Consider the following 27,822-nt stretch of genomic DNA (forward strand, 5'->3'; position numbering starts at 1 on the left):
CACATATAAATGGATTTCAATACATTCACTACCTTTCAAAGAGCTGACTGACTTTAAAGCACATTTAATTCCGCCAAGTTTTTTATACGCCCCCCTCCTCCTACGCATACATCCTCTATCCCCAGTAAAATGGTTCATAGGGCTTTTTTACAGGTGTTTCTGGAGTAGAGGTGTGAAGCAATACACTCCAGCCACAGAGGGGCAGACTCCCATCCTGGCTCTGGGGGCTGCTTAGGCTGACCGCCTGGACAGACTACGGGAGTTGCAATTCCTGGGCAGTGTATAGGGGGTTCCGCTGAAGCTCTTTGTTTCTTCTCCTTGGATCGTATCCAAGGAAACCAAGGTTGCTGGGCTGTGCTTGAGCGGCGCCCACCCGCACCCCTGCCCCGCGCCGCCGGGTTGTGTGTGTGAGTGAGTGTGTGTGTGTCCAATGGAAGAACCCTAAGGCGACACCGTTTCCTTTCTTACACAGACAAAACTCTCCATGGACCTCCTGGCGTAGCAAACTAGCCCCTAGCAGGCTAAGGCGACCCCCGCGGGTTCTCGGTCCCTCCAGCTCCTCGTCCCCTCCCATCTTCCCAACGTCTCTTTTAAGCGGTGCTCTAATATCCACGCAGCTTGCAAGGGATAGGAGGGGACGCGCCTGGGGCGCAGTGATCGAGGTGCCGCGGGCGAGGATGCCAGGGAGAGGCCTAGTTTCGGGGATGAACGTTGAAGCAGGGTCCCCAGGTGTGGGCTGGGGACGGCGACTGGGTGCAAAGGAGAACGCTGCCTCCAGGCAGCCAGGGTCGGGGGGATGCTGCTCTCCGCCGGCGCAGCGCAGACGCAAAGCTGTCCAGTCCAGAAAGGGTCCAGCGCCTTCCTCAGGCCCACGGTCCTCTGCCCCCCAGTCCCCAGGGGTGCTTGCTGGGAGGGGTCGCCAACGCCGGCCACTTTGTAAGCGCTAAGCAGCGTTGACATTGAACTCCAGCCCCGATGTGTGAGCGCGCGCGCGTGCCCACCTGCGTGTCTGCGTGTGTGAGTCGTGGGCAGGGGGCCGGGCTGGAAGCTGCAGCAAACCACGGCCCTCAAGTAGCAGAGCCGAGCGCGCCCCCGAGCTGCAGCTCGCAGAATCTGCGAGCGCTGAAGCCATTCATGATTTTAGTGACGTTATTCCAGGAGTGGGCGACGGGGGGCGGGGCCTCCCGGGGCCGAGCCCCGCCCCCGCCCTTATAAATAGGGCTTCCCGGGCTCTTTGTGGGGCCGCGAGCTCTGTGGAGATCCCAGAGCTCCGTCTGCTTTGCCGACGCAGCTGACTTTGGGGCTGTCTCCGGAAGGCGGACCGGCGAACGCCCAGTGCCGGTATTCGACCGCTTGCTCCCTGCCTGCCGAGCCTGTCTGCGCCCGTGACATCCTTACTCGGGGCGCAGTGACCGTTTTTAAATCCCAAGGGCGTGGGTCAGCCTCCCCTAGGACTTCATGTCTGTATATTTCCCCATTCACTGGTGAGTATCCTGCGCCCTCAGCGGGCATCTGTCTTGCGGCTGTGGCTGCGAGGCCCGGGCGCCTGTTCGTGACGGCTCGGGTGCAAAGAAAGCAGGCGGCGCGGGTGCCGGGCACTAACCCACCTCCAAAGCCCGTGCAAGAGTCAACGTCAAGGTTGCAAAGATGGGGGTGGGGGAAGGTGGTGCTGAGAACATCCAGACAAAGGAAGTGAACTGAAAGACCTCACTTAAAGGACGTCTGGGAAGGTGTAATATATGGTGATGATGGTGTGAGGGGAGAATCAGAGGTCACACTTGAACCCCGCTAATAAAACTCCCTGTGCGGAGGGCTGCAGGAGGCGCGAGCCCCGCCTGGCGCTGGGGGCTGCTGCTTTCCTCGGGCCCCTCCCCTTTTTCTTTTTGTTTGCTTGCAAGTCTGGGCGTTGAGGCCGGCGGCAGCGGGGCTGAGCTGGTGCAGGGACGGCATTTGCAGAGCCGAGAGGGGTTGCGGGCAATGCTCTCCCACACATAGCCTGTCCGAAGCCACAAGCAGCAGCCAAGCGCACGTTGCACCTTCCCGATGCCTTCCCTTTCCATAAGCCCTTAAAAACCAACGTGCTTTTGTGGGGGCCTGGGCTGGGGAGGAGCCGCCCTCGCGGGCCCCAGCTAGAAGGAGTCTGGGCCGGGCATGGGGTGGCGAGGGTTTACAGCCGACTAGGGATCAGGACTGGGAAGGATGCGCTTTGGCACCCCTCCGGTTGCGGAGCGAGGCCCCAGGCCGCTGAGACTTGATCGCCGGCTGCTGCTTCCTTCCTGCTCTGTAAAGGAGGAGGAGCGGCCGGGGTGGGGTGGGGGGTTAGCGCTGGAGGCTCCGGAGCGCGCTCTCAGGTGCGGGCGCGGAGAGCCCGGCCGGCCCCGCAGGCTCTAGCTTGGCGCGGTCCTGCTTAGCCCAGGCACCGGAAAGTTCATGCTTCTCGCTTCAACTTCCCGGGTCCACGCGAGCAGCGAGCGCCCCTACACCAGGCGAAGAGCCAGGCGAGAGCCCTGTGCGCGCTCGCTCTTCTGGTCCAATACTTTGGGGGTTGGGGTGAGGGGTTTGGCGGCAGCCTTTCCATGGACCCAGGAGGTAACTTGCCTTTGGAGCCCCAGCTCCTGACTTGAAACTTGCTCCAAAACCCAGCATCTTCTCTTAGGCCCTCCTCCTTTGGGGCCAACCTTTCCCACCACCTTCGCGGTGTGTGAGCAGCCAGGTGCCATACGGGTGAGACTGAAGGCGGGTTCCTGGAGGCTTTGTGCCGCTGGTCACTCAAAACTTGCCAAGGCTCTAACCCCTTAGACCCCATCGGGGTTATTATCCCCTGAGAAATTAAGAATTGGGGTTATTTTGTAGTTGATTAGTGCTTCATAGTTTGCAATACTCACCCCATCCCTCAGATTATCCCTTTAGTGTAACTGCGAGATATGCCTTATTAGCATCATGGTAGCAACAAATAAGGCACCTGTGGCCCAGAGAAGTTATGACTTGTTGGAGATCACACAGCTCTTGAGTGGCAGAAATAGGACCATAAACTATTCCTTCTGTTTCCAAATTCAGTGCCATTTCTATTCTATAGTAACCATAAAATGAAAAAGAGTTTGGTACTCCTGTTTTTTTAGTCATAGTCTCTCTAAACCTATTCAACTTTTTAATTATTTAAAACCATGTGTAAAGGCCTGAAAATATTGGGTGTTGTGACTTCGGTATGTACCACTCGGCCTCATGCTGTCGGGACTCTGTATGTGCCCATGGTTTATGTGAGGATAATGGAACGTTTGTATCCTGCTTACAGAGTACAAAGCACTTTCACATGTCTGCCATTGGTGGGCCAGCTTGGCCCCTCTGGAAATTTCCTTTGCAATCAGAGTCCGGGCATCCTTAAGGCTTTTAATCCAGGGGATGTTTTTCAAGCTGTGAGTTTGCAGCTGCTGTGGCTGGGACTAGAAAAGGGGGTTGGATGGCAGATGTGAAGCTTGCAGAAAGCTGACCCCTTGGGGCTTTAAATGGGGCATTTTGCAAAAAGAAACACCACAGAGACAGAGAAAAATTTAGGAAGGCAGTATTATTAGACTTGGTTTCCCTGAGGTTGACCTGTTGTTATTATGTAATAATAATATGCTGTTCCCCTGGAGAAGGGTTGAATTGTTTTTAATAGACAGGTGGACTCAGCTACCTACCGTTTTGTTTTGTTTTCTAGTTCTGCCACTTAAAAGAAAATCCAGAGTCCGTCTGTGCCAGTGGGGAATAGTACAGGAGAGGAGGGGAGAGGAGGTTTGCCAGAGCAGCTTTCAGATAATGGGCTTTGTTGCTCGAGCCTGAGAGCCCCGATGCTCTGCACTGGAAGGCACTTCCTTAGGGTGTGAGTTTGTTTTTCTGCGAGTTCTGTTTTGAACACCTCTCATCCTGCCTCCAGACAATCCCCTGATCTAACAGCAGAGTGCACCAAGAGTAGGAATGTGCAAGTGTGTGTGTTTGTTGACTTTGGGTCTGGGTCTCTTGGCAGCCCTAACTATCTGAGATCAGCCGAGATGACTGAGGTGATGATGAGCACCCCATCCATGGAGGAGATTGGCCTCAACCCCCGAAAGGATGGCCTTTCCTATCAGGTGAGTTGCGTTCAATATTGGGTTCCTTCTAGCTCTTCAGAGACCAGTGGCTTTTGCTGGGTCTGGTGGCAGACTTGATTCTGCATCCCAGTGCCACTTATAAGAGCTGTGTGACCTTGGGAAAGTCCTCCAATGGCAGTAAGCCTCAGTTTCTTCATCTTTAAAAGGAGCAATAATATACTTTACCTCATAAGAACTGTGAGGATTCAACATGACAAGAGGTAAGGCTTTCATAGTCCCTGGGACACAGTAAGGGTTCAGTAAAGATGAGCCGATGCTATTGGTCAGTCATCCTGGTGGCTATGGGCTCTCCCATTCCTGGTAGCTAGGGAGGAAATAATTTGTATAGTCAGTTCAGAGAGAACTTCCCCTCCCAGCCATGCCTTGGGCAGTGGGAACATAGCTATGAGGGGCCACTAATGGGTAAGGGTGAGCTGGTGGAGGAATAGCTGTGTCAAATGCTGCTTTCTTCCTCAGGTTGATGGTTGACCAACCGATGCTAACAGAGTTAATGTTCAAACTACTTAGAGTTGAGGAGAGCTTTCCCCAAAGAGAGGCTATCTCAGGGCGCCGCTGCTGGAGTCTAGCTTAGAAATTATCCTGTGTGGTGGATTAAAAATACATAAAGGACCAAAAAAGTGACCTAAGTAAGACCTTTGGATTCTCAGCACAGTGATCTTTCTGGTCTGCCACGTTGCTCCTCCACGGCCCCCAGACGGCTTCAGAACACCTTCAGTTCCCTGTGGGGCAGAACTCCAAGGAGAGTACCTAGGTTGTTACATTTGGGAGAGGAAGGAGTCTATTTTTAAGGGAAGACCTTGGGGTTAGGGGAATTGTGTAGGGTACCGGGCCTGGGGAAGAAAACTGGGGGTGTGATGGGCCCATTCAGCAGATATTAACTGAATGTCCGCTGTGGGCCACACACTGTACAGGTGATCCTCATTCACTCTCGACCATAGCTCTGAACAGGGAATTCCAGCTCTGTCCCGTGGATGAGGAAACAGGCTCAGACTGAGTAGGTGACTTGGGTCTCGAACTCCAAAGCCTTGCTCTTCTGAAGGATCATGTGTCTGTACCTTGGGTTGGTTCTTGGCTAGAATCCAGTTTTGCTCTGGCTAGTCGTTCCTTAGACCAATTCCAGGGCATTTGTTTTGTAAAGGAAGAAACAAATGGAAACCAGGTGGGTGCCATGGAGGGAGGTGATCAAAAACTGCCTAAATGAAAGCTCAGCTTGGGTAAAGTAGATTGGCAGGTGACAGCAGAGTCACCCACAGACATGGTTGGAGATTCAAGAAGGCCCCTTTGTTTTGTGTCACTGTGGTCGACTCTCTTCTGCTGGCTGGAAATAAATATTCAGGTGACCTGAGGGGGCATGGGGGGAGAAGGGGATACCCTTTCCTGGTAGTTTTATACCCTCCACGCCCAGAGTGGGTCTGAGCGAGACAATTCAAGGCCACATAGCTGGTGGGAGGGCAGAAGTTTCCTGGCTCACCAGCTCGGGTGTTTTCAAATACCAGTTTCCAAGCCACTGAATCAGACTGAATCTCTTTGTGGTTACAGGTGAGGTTTTCTTTCAGTTCTGAGTTTTAGATTTCCATCACAGAACCTTTCCAAACACAGTGGTCAGTATGTGTTGTGTGCACTTTTTATATTCTCCTTTTGACTATGTCCCAGGATAAAGAGCCAAGTCCTTCAGGGCACTTTTCTCAACCTTCTAAGTCCTTCAGGCCATTCTGCTGGGTCTGAGGGAGAGGGCAGGTGACGTTGAAGGACAGGGCTGTCACACTGGGTGAGGAAGGCTGAGTTGGGGCCACAACGGCAGGAGGAAAATCAAATCACCTCTGGACTCCTGAAATGTCTTGGTGCTGCCTGAGGAATGGACCCTCAAATCTTCTCTGTGGTGCTGGACTGGGAGGGCCACCACCCAGTTCTCACAGCCCCTCAGGAAACTTGTCCCTGCTGCCTGGGTGGGGACTACTTTCTAGTTTCAAAATACCTGGAACTTCTAAGTCTGTCACAAGATTTCAAAAGGTCTTCTGGTTGCCTGATGAAGAGAAAGGAGAGAGGTGGTAATCTTGAACCAGGCAGCATTTATTGGCTACTTGATCTGTGTAACGTGCTGTGCTGGGCGCTTGCACAGAGGGTTCAGGGCTCACGTGGGAAGCCAGCAGGTACATAACAAATGGAACTCAGGCATTCTGGTGGAGCAATGCAGACCCCACGGTCAGTCCAGGTGTGGGTGGCAATGAAAAGGCTTGGATTGAGGTCAGACTGGGGCTGGTCTTAAGTGAAGATTAGGACTTTGAGAAGACAGCTCTGCCTCTAATAACTTTGTTTCATCTCCAGATACCCCTTGGCTTGCCCCGGTTGATATCAGGTGCGAGCTCTGCAGAGAGCTGGCTTGACAGTTGCCGTATGATGGATATGCTCTGAACCCCGCTCAAAGCTAGTGCCTTCAAATTAAACACATTCCCACCAGAGCTCTGGGGATTGGCTGGGACTGCACTTGGCCGCAGCCTGTCCGCTGTGCATGCTCAGGCTGGGCTCAGATCTGGGGGCGGAAGATCTCAGAGCTCTGTTCTTGGCATTCTGCCTGAGGGTAATAATAGTATGTGGCTTTTCACTGAGACCTGCTTTTCCAAGGAACTGAAAGTGGGAAGGAGACATCAATCCCGACTTGGCAGATGAAATAGACTCTCAGGCTTGTGATTTGACCTTGAATCAAGGTCATAAAATAAATAGGCATATTAGGCTTTGTCAGTTACTCTCCCACCTTCCAGCCTTACCGAGAACGCAGCTTTTCTGATTTCTCTGCCCCAGATATGACCTCTTTCAACACCTGTGGCGTATTGTGCTTTGAAATCATGCTGCACTGCGTTTTGAGGATATATGGGTCCGCCTTACCTTCTTGCTGCCCACGTCTCTGAGGGCAGGAGATGACTTCTTACCCTCTTGGTGCCCATAAGCCTTTCCCAACCCAAGGTGCCTGCTGGCTCAGGGCCTTCACAGAGCAGGTGCTAAGAGGCTGGTGATTTCAGTGACATCCAGTCTCCTGCTTCTAAAGCTGGCCACCTTCATTTCTGCTTCAAGATCTGTAAAGGGCCTTATCAGTCTCATGCCTGTCATGGCTTCACACAGATGCCTTTTTATCGCCCGAAAGATTCAGGCAAGCCCTACCTCTCGTGCTTAGGAAGTTAGTGCTATTTTGTGAGCGTGTATAAAAAAGTTGACAGAGCCGATGCCTTGTTTTGTCTTAACATTTATTTAGAGAGTTAGTGCAATATGAGAAATTCATATCTGCATACTCACTTGGCATGAATTTTAACACCCACTGGGTGGGTGAGTAAATGGTTACTAGAAAGTCTGAGTACATTTCAGGCTGGCTGTGGGTGGCAGCCAGCTCACCCGGGCTGAGTGGGAGGGTCTCATTGAAGACATTTATGTCCCTGATGGCTGCAGCTCCCTCCCCACACTGCATCTGTGGGCCTCCTGCTGTCCCTCCCTGGGACAGAATGTCTGCCATGCAAGGCTGTCTTCCCTTTCCTAATCCAAGGAGCCAGGTCTGAGGCTGCCTTGCAGGCCCTCCCTTGGCTCTGTGGGCTGTGTGCGTGGGGCACTTTGGAATGCCTCTCTGACTGGGTCTCCTTCCCTGCTGCCCCTAGTTGGCCTGGGTCCCGAGTAGGGAAGGCTCCCGGGCATTTGCTTGAGGCCACTGATGCTGCCACAGCCCAAGTTCCCCAGCGCAGCATGCTGAGGCTTCTGCAGTTTTACTGCCCTTGCTACGCCCTGGACTGAGATATGGCTCCTCAGTTTGCCCCTAAAACTGTCCCTTCTAAAGCATCCGAACCAAGAGCTGATAACTTCGTCTTTCTCCAGGTTTTTTAAAATTCCTCTCTGATCAGTACACACATCCCTTACCGCTGCCCTTTGGATTCCTTCCACTGTTCTTGGTCACATGCTCCTGTCATCTGATGTCCATCCCCCAGTCAGACGGGCAGCTGGCTCTCCTTCTCAGGGAAGCAGGGGTTGGGGGTGCGTGCTGTAAACCAGAAGGAGCAGGGTCTTCACGGGCCACCATGCCACTGTGCCCTGTGCCTTCCCTTTGATCCACAGAGCTCAGAGCTTCCCTGCGTCTTCCCCTGCATTTCCCAAAACAGGAGGGAGGGATAGCCTGTATTTTATATGTAGGGAGGAGGGACATCAGCAGTGACCCCTTCCTGCCACAACGCTGTCATTTGTTTCCAGCAGCCCCGAGAGCCTCAGTTCTAGCTCTGCATTAGGGCAGATCTAAAGCACTGTGCTGGCTGAGAACTAGCGTCTCCCTGGACAGAATTTCCCAACCTCTTCTATCTCCCTGGCCCAATAATCGCTGACTCCTTTCTCTCCCCTTCCTCACTCTTTATCAGAAGCAGCGACTCCTCTCTCAAAGCACAGGCTTCGTTTTAATCACTCAAGTCAGGCGGCAGTTCAGAAACACCGTCTTCCCTCACATCTACGCCGAGCCTTCCTTTTTGAAGACCCCCTGAGCCTGGCTTTCCCTGAGCCGTTCCCTCCTCTGTAAATATATGCATTGAAGTGTGTAATGGGTTGAGCTTCTCTGAGTTAAGCCCCCAGAGAGCTTCCTGGTTTGCGTCCCTGCTCACGAGGTTGTTCTGGGCATAACTCATCAACCACCTTTGTCTCTTCTTCCTTGTGCCCCTCGTCCCATTGGTTACCCCCAGCTGTGGTACCCCACATGTCTGCTGAGCAGCCGCGTGGAAGTCCCATGGTCACCAGGAAATCATCTTTCACAACATCAGACTTAAAAGGCCCCAGTTGTCCCTGGAGAGATATAAAGCTAAAATTCCAAAACACTTGGCAGGAGACGCCCAGCCATGGACACAACATGTTACTGGAATCACAGCGAGTTTTCTTTCTCCTGTCCCTCCCCCACCCTACCCTGCCTTCTCCTTGGTACAAATCATAGTTACGTGATGCAGAACAGGCAGTTAGGGCCACACGAGTTAGAAGCACAAGGAGTCTGTTTCTTTGAGTGGCATTGGGCCTGTGTCTGCAGTCTGCCTCTTTTTGAGTCAATATATACTCTGTTCAGATCAAGTCCACTTTGTGTGAGGGATCCAGCACCTTCCTTCCTAGGACCAAATCCTAGACACAAACATTGTGTTCTCTGTTTTGGAATGCCCCTGGGTTAGGGCCTGCAGAGGGCTGGAATTATTCCCATGGGGGAATCCCCCCCGCACGCACGCCGTGGTCACAACAGGGAGTCTGTAGCCCGTCCAGGGAGAGAACAAGCTTTCTTCACTTTTCCTAGCCAACACGTTGCACACTAGAACCATACAACCGGCCTTCCCTCAAAGGGCCTGTGTTAGGCCTGACGCCTCTCAAGTGCTGGTGTGTTCATCACTTCTAGAGCTGGGTCTGCATCTTAGACTGCGCTTTGTGCCCACAGTGCTGGACACCATGTCCTGCAATAGTTGCTTACCGAGTGCTGAGTGATTGGTTGGACCCTGCCGCCCCCCCTATCCGTACTGCGAATGATCCCTCTACCTTGGCTGTACCATGGCATAGATTTTTGCAGGATCAGCATTTTCTCAGCTCAGTCTCCCAAGTTGGGTAGAAAGGAGGATTGTACCATTAGGGAAAGGGATGAGTTTGGGTGGCGAATCTTGTGACTGGAGCCAAGAGCTATTCCTGGGTGTCTAGTGAATGTCCTGAAATGATCTTTCAGGCCCAAGTCCTAAAATTATCCTTGGAGGGTATGAAGATGGGTCCTCATTCACCGGAGCTCAGAGCCAATGGGGCTTCACTCCTTCTAGTCTCCTAATTGCTGTGCCACCTCTGCTGCCGGTCACTTCGCCACCTGCCCTTCCCTTGTCCGTGAGCCCCTCTCAGGAGGATTTCTTGATCAGTTAATCGAAGACTGTGTCTGCTGCTTTACTTGTCAGCTTATCGCACAGACCTGTCTTATAAAATTAAAATTAGCCAAAGTTTCTCCAGGCTGTTGTCCAGCTAGCAATCAGATCTCAAGGGATGTTGAAGAGCTCCCTCGGTCCCCTCCCTGTGAGAATTAATTGCCTCGCACTGTCAGAAGCTCCTTTTTGGTAAACTGTATGGAAGAGGCGCCCAAGCATTTAGCTGAAGCAGCATAGACAGCTTGCTTCTCGACAAGGGATTTTATTGGAGTCAATGGGAAGGAAGTTTCTGAATTTCTCCAAGTAGAATTGGCCTGAGCAAGGAAGGCATTCACAAACCTCAGTCCAGAGATGGTTGATCTCTAAGTCTCACTTTCCCCAAATTTGAATCTGAAGATGGTTTCCAGGCAGAATTAAGAGAATACCTTGAATTTAATAGTGGTTCCCAGGTGGAAATAATAGTATACCTCCTGTCTTTTTTTGGAAAGTGGAAATACTTGCTTTGCTTATCCTGGATTTGAAGAGCATCTTTGGCTTCCCCAAGGCTCTGTGTGTGTGTGTGTGTGTGTGTGTGTTATAATGGCAATATTTATTCCTTTTAGAAATTTAAGAAAATATAGAAAAGTATTTTTAAAAATACTCATATTCTTATTACCGAACTATTTTGGTCTGTTTATTTCCAGTATACTGCTATGCATTTATATACTTTTAAATTGAGATAATACTGTGTATGCTCTAGTGAATCTTTTTTTCACTTACTATAATATTATGACTATATTCCTGTCATTTGTTTTTCTTTGTAAAATGGCATTTTATTTTGTTATGTACCACTTCTTATTGCTTAATATTTAGGTTGTGGCATGTTTTGTACTTATAAAGAGCACTGCTCTGCACCTCATTTAAGACAAGTCTCTGTACAGGTCCTATTCATTTCCTTGGAATAAACTCCTGGAACTGGAGTTACTGATTCAAAGAGATTAAACATTATTAAACCTCTTGATTATATATTACCTTAAAAACAGAAAACAAATTAAAGAGTATATCAAAATCTAAGTTTCCAGCAATTGAAAGCTCTAGCAAATAGAACTCAGGGGTGTAAAATCCATAGAGATGGAATAATAGAGGAGCTTTGTGGATTGAGTCTGAAAGGTGTTTGGTTATTTTTAAATGGTTAGGAGATGTTGTACATCTCCCTCTAGTTTTTTAATTGCTTATTTTGAGCAGAGATGATAGTAATTGATGATGTTTAGGCAATTAGCCAGTGTTGCAAAATAGCTGGTGAACACAGTGGGTATGTTGACAAAATTACACACATGTATTTGTATACAAATATACATATTGCCCTACTTATCTTCTTTCTTCTATTAATGACATTGGGGCACATTGCAACCTTAAGAAAAACCAGTGAAGTCACCTCAGCCTGGAGACCCATGATGGTTGAACAGATGGACATTTAGTCCCCTCAGCCATCTTGGTATTTCTGGTGTTCCAGGTCTGGCTCATGGGATGGCCATGGTTTAGAAATATTGCTTCCCTGAAATCAAGGATGGACTGAGCTCTTAGAAGTACATCGGAACATAATGGAAGTCTTGGGCCCAGTGCACAAGGGCCTTCTGTCCAACAACTCTGCAAGGCTCCAGGCGCTTTGCAACAAGTAAACAGCCTGGCCAGTGTTCCAGGAGGGTCCACATACTCCTGATGGTTTAAAAAGTTAATTTAGGTGTCACATAGACAAACTTTTAAAATGTTAGTGTATTTTTATGGGTACTGCCTAGAATGAATAATAGTGGTTTTCTATTTATGTAGTGATAGTCTTATTTTTCAGAAAATATTTTTTAAACATGTGAGTACAGTCAAAATAGAATTGAACCATCACGTGTGCAGGGACGTGAAGGAATAATGACTTCCTGAGGCCAACATCACTGTTGTTACCATGAAGGAATTTTTTTCTGTTAAGAGTTAAATGTATCCTCTTACATGGAAGCATTCTTAAAGATTAGCTAGTACTAAATTATGATTTCTGTATTACTTTGGTCATTTGCTCCCTTGGATATAACATTTGAAGGTCAGGATCCTTCCTGGCTGTGTTCCTTGGCATTCTAATAATTGGAGGTTTTCACGCCAAATTACTTTTTAATACATAAAATGGCCTATGTATCTATTACTTCATGTTTTAACGAAGTGTTAAAACGTGAGGACAGCTGCCCTGGGGTTCACAGAAACTTTCCAAGGGATATGACAGCAGAGATCATTTTCGGAAAATCAATTTCCACATCTCCAGCTTCCTTTGTTGCTTTTCTAAAATTGCATTTCCTGAAGACAGGCTTCATCAGTTTTCTTTTCCTATCTTTCCTATCACAATTGTCCTCCTCCCCTTATAAGAAAAAGACCTGCTTCTTACCCTCCTGAATACTTTAAGATGCTTTTCCCCAGGATACAGAAACCTGGTAGCATGAAACAAATGAATCATTCAAAATGTTACTGTCTAGGAAACTCCATAAATCCAACCTATCTATCACATTAAGACTCCAATCTCAAAAAATGTACCTTTGTGTTTGATAATTATTTGTGGTACGTTTATTGATCAGTTGTACTCTAATAGCTGCAATAAGCCAAATCAGATTTTTTTTTTATTAATAAGCCTTAGGGTCAATTTGCATACATAAATACATCTTTTTATTGCACAGAAGTATGAAAAGCTAATGACTTAAAACCTCCAAACATAAAAATATATTAAGAAAAATCCTATAGGGAAGTATACTAGAAATCCACTGTCAAGTGAAGAAAGGAATAAGATTTGACTTAGGAGCTTGTTTTTGAATTTTTTTATATGTGATTGTTGTTACCAAATTGTTGTGGTATTGATCAGCCACTGAGTGTATCTAAAAGAGTGCCATAAAAGTTTTATTTTCAAATGTTATGCTTTATAATGTATCAGAAGTTTTAGGTGTCAGTTTAAAAATGTGTGAAAGGAGACACAGTTTTTCAAAAGTCTTTTAGGGAACAGACAGACAAAATTTTGGACATATACACTGTCCTTGGAATCAACACTGTGGCACTAGAGTGTCCCCGTGTGGGAGGGCACCTTTGCGTTGGGGCCAGGCTGCTGGCTGAGGCGGGAGTGCCCTCTGCAATCACCCAGTGCTGGGCCACGGAGGGGCTCCAGTGACAGGCAGCTCACAGGCTCTCAGCACAGCGGGATGGTGGACTACGAAGCTGGGTGGCCGGTTTCTAATCTTGGCCTTGCCACCCTCTCTGTCAGTTCAGGCAACTCTCATCACCACATTGGGCCTTGATTTGCCATCTTTAAGGGAGAGTCGATTGTATGGTTTCTGTTGGAACGTTGTGTGGGGACAGGAAATCCGCCAGGTTGCTCCTGGATCAGCCTCAGCGTTAAAAACTCTGCACCCATCCTTGTTAGCCCTTCAGATATCGAAGGCAGCTTTTATGCTCCTCTTCAATCTTTCAAGTCGATGTGTCTCCCTCTCTTTCTCCCTCCCTTCCCCTCTCTCTACTAAATAAATACATAAAATCTTTAAAAAATAAAATAAAATAAAATAGAATATATTGACCTTCAGCCTTGACTTACATGGTCATCATCCTGAGGGTGTTGGGTTTTTTTAGGCCAGAGGGTCTCACGCTTTTTGATCTTAGTCCCTTTTACATTCTTAAAAATGATTTAGGACCCCCAGAGAGATATGTTTATGTGGACCTGTATTTTCTGATTATATTTCTTGTGATTTATATCTTTTTATATTGTATTTATTAATTCCTTCAAAAATAATAAAACACCATTACATGTTAATATAACTAACAGTTTATAATACAAAGAAATCTATTTTCCAAAACCAGAAAAGTTCAGTGAGAAGAAGGTATTGTTTTACATTTTTGCAAATCTCTTTGGTATCTGTCTTACTAGAGACAGCTAGATTGTCAGATCTGCTTCTGCCCTCAATCTGTTGTGGTCTGTGTTGGTTAGAGTAAATAAAGAGTCTGGCCAGGGCAGATATGTTGTTAGAAAAGGAAGAAATGTTTTTTAATAGCCTTTTAATATGTTTTTCTTTGCTATTTCACCTAAACTCTAAAAGTGATGGTTTCTTAAAGTTTAGTGGCCTTGTGGAATCTGAAACCTTATCAATGAACTTCCTGTACACGTACATTAAAATCATTAGTCTGTTTTGCACTTTGAATAAATCTTTTAGTCATGCTTGGTTTTATAATACAGTGCATTGATCAAGTGGAAAATATAGGCTCACTGATTTATGCAGATCTTCCAAATGTTAACACATTTCATTTCATAATGTCAAAAAATCATATTGGTTAATATCTCTACTAGCTTTATCAGAAATTTGTCAAGTATTAGGAAACTGCCAAGTTTATAGTAGCTGATACAAATTTTCCAAAATTCTGATTTTTGCCTGAAAGCTCAATTTTTATCACTGGTAACAAATATCATCAGTCATTTTCTTTGAAGTGAGAGGCTCATTTTATTCATTTTTGAGAGCATGTGTGTTTAATAACCAAGTCTAAATACCCATAGTTTGTTAGTAATTTTTTATTTTAGGTAAGAATGCTGTTCTGTGGAAAGGTGGCTAGTTCAATCTGCAACTCAATCACATCAGTGCTTTTTCTTCCTTCCAGACAATCACTGGGCTTTGATGTGCAGCAAAAGTGTTTTATGCTGACTCTCCACTTCATTACATAGAATATTAAAACAACATGTACTTAAGAGTCAATATTTAATAAAACCGCTGCGCATTGCAAGCATTAATTTTTTTAAATTGTGAGCATGAGGTGGTAAAGAATACAATGTCCACAGGTACAGTTTGTATCACTGCATTCATTAATTCTTGCTAAGGTGCCAGTAATATCACCCATCATTATTTTTTATACCACTAGTTCAAGTATCAACATAGGGAAAGAGGCAAATAACATCTTAGTATTATTAAGAAAATATTTAGCTCCATGGACACTCCCTCTTTGGAAGAACCTTGGGAATTGAGCTTTGAGAACCACTGTTCTAGACTGGACAGAATATGTCTAATCAGAGGAAGCAGACCCTTCACCTTCCTGTTAGTGCAGACGGCCTCCTTGAGATGAGTGGACCACTAGGAACATAGCTGTGTTTGCTTCAGTTTTTTGAGCATCATTACTGCAGCTACGACCAACTAAGATCTCTAGGTCTCTTTCACAGGACCTGCTGTCAAGCAAGACTTCCTGTTTGGGAGGGAAAAATGTTTTTAACTTACAGACACATAAACCAGCTGATGATCTCACTCTGGGACAAGGTGAATTGGAGGTGGAGATGTTTCACGGGTCATGGGAAGGTTAAAATGGAGCTGTAGACTGGGCAACATCAGCCTAAGGTGGACACGTGGAGCCAGGAAGCTGCCTGGGTCTGGAGAAAACGCTAGAATGATTCCAAGTCCAGGCAGGCACTGGGAAGATGAGGTTAGACAGGTCAGGTGAACCTGAGTGGGGTGATGAGAATCAAGAGAGAGAATAAGGGCCAAAGCAGGCTGACTGGCCTGGTCGTGTGCTGCAGGGGTAGGTGGTGGTGACTGAGGCGGAGCAAAGGCCGTGGGGCAGGGCTGTAAGGACGCCTAGACTTAAAAGAGTTGTTTCCATACGGGGGTAGGTTTGGAAGCCACATGGTGGGGGTGAGGAAGGAACCCCAGACAACAATGAGGAGGCTGTAGAACCAGGCAAAATCTTCAAGATTTTTGTCTCCAAAACAAAGAATGAGGGAATGGTTGGGAACAGCAGCTCTGTCAGCCCGGGCTTTCTGAGAGAGGAGGTGTGGTTGTGGGACATTTGGTAGCACCAGTGGGGGAAGACAGAAAAGGAATCTCTCCTCCCCAAAGGCCCAGAGGTGACTCGGAGCTTTGTCTTCTTTCCAAAGGGCAATGAGATATAGTTGAAAGCGTGCGGGTATTTTAAACGATCTGCATCCGATAACTGCAGTCTTTTCTCACTGCCCTGGGAAACGTGGAGGAACATTCTTTAATATTCCAGAAGGCCAGTCAACTCAAGGGGCCCTTAGTTATCAGTAGCAATTAGTGCTAATTAATTGGAATTTGAAACTCTTTACTTGCAGGATGGGTGTGTGTTTGAGAGATGTTTATGAAAGAAGGTGTTTATCCAGAGGATTTCCTTTTCTTCTAAAGTCAAGGCTAGAGGCTTAAGCATCTTTCATCCAAAGGAAGGCGATCCAACAGTTATTACAAAGCCTCCAATCTCTGCTCACATCTCCTTCCTATAGGATTAGAAACAACAGAAAAGGGTAGGAGAGGGTGAGGTGGATATTCCGTAGCCCCAGTCTGTCCGGAGAAGACTTGAGCGAGGTGAGTCTCAAGGATGGAAAATGAGGTGACTCACATCTGAATGAAGACTGGAGAATGTTCTGCCCTCCCGGAATCCAGTCAGTAGTCACTCTGCCCCTTTGCTGGAATTCTTTCTGTTCTTACCAGCCGTATTTGCCTTTGAAAAGCCAGTAAAATGTAAATAAAAATAATAATGATGATAAAATAGCAGGGGTTAAGTATTTTGAAGACTATACTCGTTGCCTTCACCTGTTGTCAGGGGGGTGGAAAGTAGGGTGTACTCTTCATTTGAATCAGTTGCTGCTCATTCATTCAGCCCTTGGAGAGCAGGATGCTGGTAGAGATGTGCCCATTGTTACAAACCAGCTCCTCCTAGGAAGGAATAAACACACAAGGCCAATCCATTGTTGTTCTCGAGGAAAAATAAGAAACCCAGACTTTGGGAAGTTGAGGGGCAGGAGGGGTCTGACTTACCTCTGCAGTAAGCCGAGGGGGAGGTGCATAATGGGAAGACCTCTAGCTCTAGGGGTTTCCACTGAAAGACAAGGATCTGAGCAAGGTAGTGGCTTCCATTCTAGCTGGTAACTCTTGCCCTAGAAAAACAGAGGCACTGGGGTGGAAACAATGAAGTCAAACCATGTCTCCAAAGAACCTGGCCTAGAATTTGTGAGCACTAGCCCAGGAGTGCCGCCAACTTGCTCCTGTCTGAAGACATAGCTGTTGCCTTTCCAGTCCCTCACTCTAAATGGTCTTCGGAAACCCCAGCTTTGCCTAGTAAGAACCATCATTAGGAACATGTTCACGCATATTTGTGTTTCATTCTCTCCAAAGCCCTGTAAGGTGGGAATTAGCATTAAAATTTTTTCCTTTTAATTATATTTTATTGATTATGCTATTACAGTGTCCCAATTTTCCCCCCTTACCCCACTTCACCCAGGATCCGCCCACTCCTCAGGCAATCCCCACACCATTGTTCATGTCCATGGGTCATCCGTATAAGTTCTTTGGCTACTCCATTTCCTATACTGTACTGTACATCCCCATGGCTATTCTGTAACTACCCATTTGTACTACTTAATCCCTTCACTTCTTCACTCATTCCTTCACACCCCCTCCCATCTGGCAACCACCAAAATGTTCTCCATATCCATGATTCTATCTGTTCTTCTTGTTTGCTCAGTTTGTTTTTTAGATTTAATTGTTGATAGATATGTATTTATTGCCATTTTATTGTTCATAGTTTTGGTCTTTTCTTTTTTTTTTAATAAGTTCCTTTAACATTTCTTATAATAATGGTTTGGTGATGATGAACTCCTTTGTTTTTTTGTTGTCTGGGAAGCTCTTCATCTGCCCTTCGATTCTAAATGATAGCTTTGCTGGGTATTCATGATTTGAATATTTCTTGCCAATCCTTTGTAGCCTGCAAAGTTTCTTTTGAGAAATCAGCTGACCGTGTTATGGGAACTCCCCTGTAGGTAACTAACTGCTTTTCTCTTGCTGCTTTTAAGGTTCTCTCTTTATCTTTAGCCTTTGGCATTTTAATTAAGATGTGCCTTGGTCTGGGCCTCTTTGTATCCATCTTGTTTGGGACTCTCTGTGCTTCTTGGACTTGCACATCTATTTCCTTTACCAAATTAGGGAAGTTTTCTTTCATTATTTTTCAAATAGATTTACAATTTCTTGCTCTTTCTCTTCTCCTTCTGGCACGCTTATGATGTGAATGTTGGAACACTTGAAATTGTCCCAGAGGCTGCTTACACTATCCTGTTTTTTTTTTGGATTCTTTTTTCTTCTTGTTATTATGATTGCTTGTTTTTTGCTTCCTTATGTTCCAAATTGTTGATTTAATTCTTGGCTTCACCACTCTACTGTTGTTTTCATGTCAGTTGTTCTTTATTTCAACTAGTGTATCCTTTGTTTCTAACTGGATCTTTTTCATGGTGTTGAGGTCCTCACTAAATTCTTTGAGCATCCTTATAACCAGTGTTTTGATCTCTGCATCTGATAGATTGCTTATCTCCATTTTGTTTAGGTCTTTTTCTAGAGTTTTGATCTGTTCTTTTATTTGTACCATGTTTCTTTGTCTCTTCATTTTTGGAGCCTAAAGTGGGAATTAGAATTAATCCCAATTTATAGCCAAAGGGTGGGTCATGGGCCTCTCCTTCTTTGAGCCTGTCAGGCACTGTGGTGGTGCTCAAATTGCAGCATCATGGAGGTCTTTTAACAACACTGTAAAGTGGAAATTCCCTCCGCATTATACTCAGGAAGCGATTGTGGCGCAGAGAAGTTAAAATGACTTGACCATGGTCATGGAGACAAGATGACATGGGGCCAGGTCAAAGCCAGATCTTTCAGTCTCCTGTGCGAGTGGCCATTTTTCATAGTGGGTTGGGGGTTGACTTTTTTCCTGCCTCTCGAACCAGAGAGGGAAGGGACTTACTGTGTGGTTTCATACACAGAAGCAGATCACTCTCAGTTCCTTGGGAAGTTACCTGGTTATTCATCTCAGACCCTCTGCTCTGCCTCCCCTGTCCACGCCGCCCCTGCATGCCTGTGTTCCGCCCCAGCAAAGAGGAGCAGGATGTTCAAGCTCCCAGAGTCTCAGCTTGCAGAGCTGGTAATTAGCCCTTTGTGTCCAGTTAACCACCTTTCATCTCCTCTACCTGCTGGTGTCCGCTTTCCCCATTAGCATCTCCCAGCTCTTTGCTGAGCCCTCTGCCCTCTTTGTGGCGAGCTCAGGTTGTTTGTCAGGGATGATGGCTGAGGGATGCAAGGGCGCTCGGGGGAGGGCTGGTCCAGCCAGAATCACTCACATTTTCCACCCTAGGTGCCAGCCATCTCTCTCCTCTCCCTACCCCAGCGACAGCCAGGTTTAGGTCACCTGGCTTAGAGGCAGACAGCTGATAGCTAGGCCCCCAAATTTCAGGCCTTTGGAGCCCTGGTATTGCCTTTCAGTTCCCCTCCATGGCTGAAATGGGAGCTGACTGACTGGCAACTTTTATACTTAAGCAAAAAGCCTGCTGACTATTTCCTCATCTCCAGGGGCTCCCCGTCTGCTCTGAGGCTGCTTGTGCTGCTCCATCAGCCAAACATCCTGAGTTTTCCTGGACAGTCCTGCTTTCACTGTGCTCATATTTACACATTTATGCGTGTGCTGTCCAACACGGTAGCCACAGGGAGCTATTTACATTTATATTTTAATATATGCTGTACTTTTATATTAATCCAAATTAAAGAAAATTTAAAATTTTAGCCTTATTTCAAGTGCTCAGTAGCCACATGTGGCTAGTAGCTAACGTTGGGCAGCATAGATAGGAAACATTTGCATTAGCGCAGAAAGTTCTATTAGATAGCTCTGATCCATACAGCCAGAAATTCTGGTATATTGGCATCTACACCACATCTCACAGACTGTTTCTTCCTCCTAGAAGGTCCTAAAGTTCCCTTGTCATTTCTAGTGAACCTATTTGAGTTCCCAAAACGTCGGGTCCTGTTGGCATTTGAGGTCACCTGACAAAGGATGCCTAAAGACGTGTCTCCTATGAAATTCACCATTACCAAGTTTGAATGCCTGCTATTTCTGCACAGTGGGACACATGGGACCCAGGATGTTCTTGACGTGTGTGATCTTCAAAACATCACTTCATTTGCAAAAGAGAGAACTTGGTGTCTATTAGTTTTAACCAAGCCATCAGCCCTGACAGCCGAATGTGACAGCTGGATGTGGAATCCAGTACTGGCAGAGGGAGGAAGGGGCAGCGCCGAGAGAATCACAGCTGGGGACGGGTGCTTCAGGATCTGCCCTGCTGGGGGTGAGGGTGCAAAATGCCTATCAGAGCCTCCCCAGCGTCCTTTCTGGATCTCCTAGAAGTGAGCCTTTGCTGCAGAATGAAGAGAAAGGATTTCTTATTTTCTCTTTTTTTTTTTTTTGTCTTTCCCTCATCCAGAGAGAAGGGGCACTTTGGGGTAAGAGGTTTAACCAGAAGCAGTTTCTTTTTGGAACAGGGGCAGTTCCTTATTCCCTGCCAGTTCCTGCAGGCAAACAAGCATGCCGGGCTGGCCTGCCGCTTCAGCCCTACCTGTCATGTGCTTGGCAAGGCTGACTTGAGTTCTTTTTTCCACTGCCTTCCCCACCCCATCAAATAGCAGTTGCAACCTCTCATTTTTCTGCTGCCTAGATGATTAAAAAGCATGACTTAGTGGAAAAATCTTGACCTCCTTAGGGTCAGCCTCTTAAGCAGCTGTTGTAGATAAGATTGTGCTGGCAAGACACTCAGCAATACTTTGCAAGCCTTTCTGTCTGTATGTAAGGAAATGAGAAGCTGTTTGCTTCTGGGTGCCTTTTGTTTGTCTTTGGAGACAGCTACAATTTTCAGAGGCACAAATTGGTATTATCTGATAATAAAATAAAATCTCTGATGGAAGGGTTAGATTATTATAGTGATTTTTAAAAATGTAATTAACAGATTGTGTAAAAAAAAATTTGTTTTTTGTTTTTGTTTCGGAAGACGCCTGCTTGAACAATTCAGGGAGGGAGCAAAGTTCTCTGGCAACTAAGCAGTATCAGAAGTTCAATGCTCAGACTTCCCCCAAGGACTTAAAAGACTTAATTGTGCAGCTCCTGGTATGAAAGGCATTGTTTAGAGTTATTTTAATGACTGTGTTAGTATTGCTCCCTCTTGACTGCAGATTGAACACTTACCGTAGTCCCGTTGAAACTGTTCCAGAAAGGACATTCCAATTTGAATTTAGCATATGTCCTCAAGGCATTTTATTATATTTGTATTTGCCAAGAACTTGTATCCATCTAGTGAGATAAGAAGGTCACTTTGCTTCTCAAAAGGAGAAATGGAGGAAAGGCTGATTGAGAGGAATTGGTTGTGGTTTGAGGTCAAGGACATAGTGAGAATCTGGGGTCTGTGGCTTGACACAGTGTGTTATCAAATGAACATCTTACTTGAAGTCCTTTAGGTCTGGGTTTGGGTCCAGTTCCCAGCTCCGTGGCCTTGAGGAAGTCCCTTGCCCTCTCTGTGCTTCCGTTTCCTCATCTGTACACTAGGGATCACACTACGACGTGCTTCACAGGACTGTTGTGAAGATAGAGATTCTGATCACCAAATACGCCTGGCCCATCTTCCATCATCATTATCACAATTTTAACAACCCCCGCCCCCAATGCCAATTTTGGTTAAAGACTATTCCCAGCTTAAAACAAAATGCCCTGCTCTCCACCCTTATGGTTGTTCTGCTCCCACTGTTGGCCTCGCTGCTTCTCGTGCCTTTTGCTCTGGTTTAGCCTGGGTGATCATAGTTAGAATCTGGTTGTCACTGCTCTCACCGGGGAGCCACAGGGTAGGCGCAGCCCTGGCCTTGAGGTCCGAGGGTGGAGGCAGGGGCACGGTCTATCCTGGGCCAGGTGTCCATCTCCTTTTGATGTGACACAGCTCTGTCTCAGGTCCTGAAGGTTTAGAACAACTGCCTGGCCTGGGAAACTCAGCGTCTGGACCTGGCTGCCCAGAGGGTCATCTTGGGACCTCCCGCAGCCGATTGGGTAGTTAAAACCTAGAGTCTTGCCCAGCCTTACTGGTCAGTGTTCTGTCTGTGAAATGGACATGCTCACCCAGTGGCATCCATTCATTTCACTTTCTAAAAATCGTCTGAAAACAGATGATCTGGGATTAAATCCTGGCTCTTCCACGTGACCCTCAGAGCCTGAGGGTTTCACTGCTCCTGGGGTTGGTAAGGCCTAAAGGGGGTGATTTCTAAAGAGCTTTGTAGACTGTAGCATGCTTCCACTCATTGGGACTCCACTTGCTCACTCCTCGAGCCTATGCTTGGAAGGGCACCTCGTGTTGTCACCCATAGGGAGGGGCTTCAGCTCCACGTGAGAAGCGAGGAGGGGTCCAAAGAGGCCACCTTACCCTCTCCCGGCTCAGCACAGTCCAGGAGCAGAACTGCAGTGTTGGCCACGTCAGGAATAGAAAGCCCACAGTGGGATCAACCTGCCCCATGCTCTCTTTCAACCCCACTCCTCTAGCCCCCTCCCCTGCCTTGTTTTCCTCCTGGCTGCCATTAGGTACTTTTTATAAGGCTTGTTAAGTCTTTAATGATGCCTGGTTGTGCGGCTGGCTTAAGGCTTAATCCCCAGCAATAGGGCTTTATTGGATAAATGGTTAATAATCACTTGTCTGCAGGGATTGGGGAGGTTTCATTGAGGCCCGTGATTCCTGGGAGCCCCACTTGACCTGTGACATGGTCAGTGACTTGACTGGGACAACGCTACTTGGAGTTGGGGTGCAGTAAGATGGGGTACCCTCATAGCACTGCGGAAGTTGGGAAGGCCTGAGATTATAGGGGAGCACTTCTACCTCTGGGGAGCAGAGGACACCTGTGTGTTGCCGTGGGCTTGTCTAGATCTGAGCCAAGCATGGGCAGGATCTCTTCAAATGTGTGTCTCCAGCCGCTCCTGGTTTTGCCTTCCTGTCTTTTGCCATTAATAGGCTGTGTGACCTCAAGCAAATCTCTGGGCCTCAGTTTCCTCATCTATCAAATAGAGATGTTGGAAAAGTTGGCCTTGAAGGTGCCATGTGATTCTGTGAGCCCCAGCGTCCCAGACAGAGGCTCCTCTCCAGCTCTGGGATGTGTCACCGAGGGCCGTGAATGGCAAGGACCAGCAGCCCATCGGATGAAATGCTTAATCTGCTGGGCGAAGAATTGGGTCAGCTGTAGTCACAGGGCAGTGTACACGAAGGGAATGAGAGGCTGTTGATTTTATAGCTTGGTTTGGGGTTTCTCCCCTCTCTGGGCAGGACACACAGTAGGAGTTGTTTTATTTTTATTTTTCAAGCCTCATTGATGGGGCTCAGGAGAGAGAAGTAAATTCTTTCACGTGTGGAGCTGTCAAGGAGTCAGGAGTTGTCCACAGGTGACAGAGGAGCCTGGGGCTCTATTCCCAGCTTGCCTGTGACTGGGGGCCTCACCCTCAACCCTGATGTGGCCTTGACAGTTGCAACAAGATCCAGACCCATAAATTGGTGGAGTGCAGGGGCATGGGAGTCAAACAGACGTGGGTCTGAATCTCCTTCCGTCCCTCATGTCCAGGCTGCATGGTTCAGGCCTCTGCCTTCTCCAAGCCTGAGATGCTTTAAGATAGTGTCAGCAGCACCTCTTTAAGTCTGAGCATGTTAGTTTAGCATTATATATGTAAAGCCCCTGGTAGCTGGCTCGTACTAGGTGCTAATCCTGGGAGGAATTTAACCTGTGGGACCTGTCATATGCTTTGGGCTGCTGGGTAAAACTCTGGCTATAAACAGACATGTGACTGGGGATGACATGATTTTGAATTCTTTTATCAGAAATAAAATGAAAACTGCAAACAGGGCTACCCTCCACCCCCCACCCCATGAGACTCACGGGTGCTGCCCTGAAAACTTTAGCTTCAGGCTGAGGTTGGTTTCCTGTGTTTCCCCAGAATTTGATTCATGGCTCCTGCCTCACAGTCTTCTCCCCTCCCCCCGGTATCCCAGGTGTGGCAAACAGCAAGTGCTCAGTCCTGCACGTGTATGTGAAATGAAGGGATGGAATTTCTCCTTTTAGATCTGCGCATGACCAGGTGCTCGCTCTGCTTTTATTTCAGATCTTCCCCGACCCATCAGACTTCGACCGCTGCTGCAAACTGAAGGACCGCCTGCCTTCCATAGTGGTGGAGCCCACAGAGGGGGAGGTGGAGAGCGGGGAGCTGCGGTGGCCCCCCGAGGAGTTCTTGGTCCAGGAGGATGAGCAAGACAACTGTGAAGAGACAGCGAAAGAGGACAAGGAGCAGTAGAGTCCCCACTGACGCCCCCCGGGTCACACCAGACAGCATCTGTACCTGAACTTGTGTTCTTTCCTATTGTGATGGAAGAAGAGAGTGAGCCACAGTCGTTCTGAAACGTCAGGCGATGGCTTCTGTTTTGCACCTGCGCATCACTGAGTTGGTCTTCTTTTCTTTTCTTTTCTTTTCTTTTTTTGAACTGTGTCGAGCAGTGGAGCCCTCTGCGACACTCTGCAAGGCCTTCTGAGAAAGGAAACTGCTTTGAGCAGGGGTGGGGGGAGCGGGAGTCTTTGAGATCATTATCTGAACTCAAGCAGCTAGAGGCACTGGTGAGATTCCAGTGGGCTTTGGGGGTGGGGGATGTGCACAGCGAACAAGGAACACTTGGGGTAAGAAAACAAACGCGAGACGAAAGAGAAAATACACATTTTAAAGAAAACATTGAGCAGAGACAGGCAGCCAGGAAGCACTACTCAGTGAGCATTTGCTCCGGCTGCTGGGGCGTCAGACAACAAAGTCTTCATCTCTCTCTCAGCTTCACCCACCGCCAGGCTTTGCTTTTATTTCAGGTGTGTTTGCTCTTACCAGGGAGGGCAGGTAAAGGAGCGAAAGTGTAACCTGGCTGCCTGCAAAGCCAGCTAGAGGTGGTGCTCGGGGAAGGACCCGCCGTTCGGGCTGTGGCAGGCTCACATACCTGCAGTAATCTGGAGTATTTTTTTAAGAGGCAGTGCTTTTGAGCTCTCTCCCCTGTTGATCCTTTTTGCCCCCCACCCCTTCAGCCCTTTTGGGAGCAGTGAGACTACTTCCTACTCTTGTTGGAGGACCGATGGGGACACTTGGGCATGAAGGTCCTCCGCAGCTGCCTCCCGCAGACTCTCAGTCTGAGCAGAGGCGCAGAGCAGGCGGGCTTTCTCAGGCTGGCCGTCCCTCCTCCCACCACGGCCCTGCCCAGCCCTGGGCCACAGCCATCAGGCAAAGGTGGCTCCCAGCCCTGCAGTGGGTTCCCGCCAGCCTGGTCAGCTGCAGAACCCTCTCCCACGCGGGCTCTTGGCCTGTTTTTCTGGTGGGAGCTGAGTGGAGAGCTAGAGGCTTTTTCTGTTTCTCATCGGGGAGGTGAGTTTAGTGCAGATCTGGAGGGCGGGCAAAGCCTGGGAATTAGTGGATGGGGGTGAGGAGGCTCTTGTGCAGCAGCCTGGGGGGTCGAGATTGGAAACTAAGGGTGTCATGAGATCCCTGGCTTCTCCCCGAGTGTCCTGGGTGCAGGTGGGAGGACGGCATGGTGAGGGAGCATGGAACGGTGGTCCCCCTCACTCCCCACCTCCCACCTGTCCACGGCAAGGGCACAGTTACTCAAGAGCATGAGCCTTGGACTTAGAGCTTCTCCTAGTTCAGAACCACCAGGGGCAGCAGGATACGGGACAAACCTCACACCATCTCTGTCTCAGAGCAGACTGAGCTGCCAAGAGGTGGGCTCAAGAGCAACCCTGGGGCTGGACTCTGCCCACTGAGGCACCCCTGTGTCCCCTCCGGTGTCCAGTGAGTCCAGGTGGACCCTGGTTTCAGACTTGTGTATTGAATACCTCAAGGGTAGTGTGGCTCTGGGAAATGTTGAGCAAGAGGATCAGGGTCAGGGTGTGCTATGGATACATCAGCAGGATTTGGTTCTGGGCAGCTGACGCTCTCCCATCACCCGCTCCCCGCACCCCCGCTCTCTTCCGCGGTGTCGTCTGCTTGTGTTCCACACACCGATGGCAATAACTTCTTCCAGCTCCTCGAGGAAGTGGGAGAGGCCCGCAGCCTGCCCCGCGGGGCGGTCTCCCTCTCCTAGGGTTTCGGCTGCAGAGAGCCTTTCCTCCGACTCTCACCCTCTCACGGCAGCATTCCTCCTCTGTGCCTCCCTTGTGGATGGGGTCTTGCCTTTAACTCCTGCGTTCCTGTGTCCCCCTCTCATGTGCTCCCCGTATCATCTGTCTGTGTGATGGCAACGTGCTTGTAAACTGCCTAACAGATCTGCTTTGTGTATATGTGTGTTGATGGGGGTGGTTTATTTTGCTGGTCGCTAGACCCTTTGTACAACCATTTGGAGTCTGAGCAGGCCAGAGGCTGACAGCTTGTCAGGACCCCCAGCGGTGAGCCTGTTGGGGGGACCCAGCCGCTCTTGGACAAGTGGCTGAGCTCCTGTCTGGCCTCCTCTTTTTTTTTTTTTTTTTAAGTATCTTGTGTGTATTTCTAACTGATCATATTGGAAAATAAACTTAGTATTTCAGTAGAAATGCCTGTTGTAAGATGAACCTCTTGTAACTTCTATCTGTTCTTTTTTGAGGCTCAGGGAGAAACTAGCTTTTTTTCCCCCCCCAAACTACTTTTTGTCACTGTGACAGTTGTAAATAAAGTTTGAAAATGCTTTCCACTCTGGTCTGGTTTCCTTCTTTCTTCCTGCTCAGCTGGAACAGAGAGAGCACAAGAGAAACCAAGGTGCAACTCTCGTAAGAGGCTGGGTAGGGGGGATTCCCATATGAGGTTCCGTCCATATCACCTACTGGCCCTTCTGGGGTTAAACTTTCCTTTTTTTTTAATCACGTGGCTGAATGAAAGCAGCCGGTTTTTCTGTGCCAGTGGTTCTCAACTCTGGATGTACATCAGAATCACCAAGAAGTCTTTAAAAATCATATGAATACCTGGGTCCTATATCCTAAGACTTGGCTTTCAATAGGCCAGGGTGAGGTTGAAGCATTAGTATTTTTTAGAATCGCCTGGGGAGATTTTAACACACAGCTGTGGTTTAAAGCCACCATTCTAAGGGAGGGGAATATCCAAGATACAGTGTAAGTTTGTTCACAAAAACTAGGGGTGAGTGGAAGGGTGTGTACGCAGCTAAAGAAAGCTCAAGCACTCATTAAGGCCCTTTACTGAGGGAGTGCTACCGCTTATCAGGCGCGGGAAGAGACTGCTGTAAACCACGGAGCCGGAGCCGGAGCCGTGGCCCCAGCCCTCGGGGCACTGTTAGTGTAAAACTCAATGACAAATGTGAAGGCAAGGCAGGAAGAAGGACAAACAGAGTCAGGAAGGGCATCTGAGGAGTGACAAGGAGCAGGAGACGAGGATGATGATGGGCATGGAGGAAGTGCTTCTAGCAGAGAGGAGGCTTGGAATGAGCCTGGCTGGCTGGGGTGGGGAGGAGGAAATAGCACGAGCAGGGTTGCTTAGCTTGGATGAAGAGTTTGGGTTTTATTCTAAGTGCAGGGCATAGAAGGTGTAATTTACATTTTTATTCAATCTGGCTGAATGGAAATGGAGCTGGAGCAGACACAATGGAAGTCCTGGAGCCAGGAAGGAGGCTTCAGGAAGGTCAGAGAGACAGAAGGTAGTGCTTTGTGAAAGAAGTTTTTGGACATTTTTCTAACCCAAGGCTGGATTGTCCTATTTCCCTCCAACAGCCTGAGGATGGAGTTTATTAGAACATTACCTCCTTGAATATATCGTCGTCGTCGGCAGCCGTCCATCTCGAGAGACGATGGTGTAGCTTCTTAAGAGTCTATCTGCACAGCCGAGAATGGCTGTGCAGTCCGACTCGGGAGTGACACGGTATCTGTCTCCTCCCGTGTTGAATTGACATCTTGCGATGACGCTGGAGTGTCCTCTCCAGTGAAGCTGAAGCTACAGAGCCT

The 27,822-nt window shown here is 47.9% G+C and overlaps 1 protein-coding gene across 1 annotated transcript; it reads left to right on the forward strand.

Annotated features, from left to right (window-relative positions):
- The first annotated feature begins 1,233 nt into the window (after positions 1-1,233).
- On the forward strand, positions 1,234-24,441 carry LBH (LBH regulator of Wnt signaling pathway). Its single transcript, XM_090281095.1, has 3 exons — positions 1,234-1,484; positions 4,004-4,106; positions 23,978-24,441. The coding sequence occupies exons 1-3, from the start codon at positions 1,459-1,461 to the stop codon at positions 24,164-24,166; spliced, it is 318 nt and encodes a 105-aa protein (XP_090137221.1). The 5' UTR covers positions 1,234-1,458; the 3' UTR covers positions 24,167-24,441.
- Positions 24,442-27,822: the final 3,381 nt, after the last annotated feature.

Source organism: Furipterus horrens, unplaced genomic scaffold, assembly GCF_987537825.1.
Source record: "Furipterus horrens unplaced genomic scaffold, mFurHor1.1.pri manual_scaffold_6, whole genome shotgun sequence".
Classification (NCBI taxonomy): domain Eukaryota; kingdom Metazoa; phylum Chordata; class Mammalia; order Chiroptera; family Furipteridae; genus Furipterus; species Furipterus horrens.

Coding starts and splice junctions, on each gene's coding strand:
- LBH (XM_090281095.1), top strand. CDS start 1,459: ATGTCTGTATATTTCCCCATTCACTG. Junction 1,485..4,003: donor GTATATTTCCCCATTCACTG/GTGAGTATCCTG, acceptor GTCTCTTGGCAG/CCCTAACTATCTGAGATCAG. Junction 4,107..23,977: donor AGGATGGCCTTTCCTATCAG/GTGAGTTGCGTT, acceptor CTTTTATTTCAG/ATCTTCCCCGACCCATCAGA.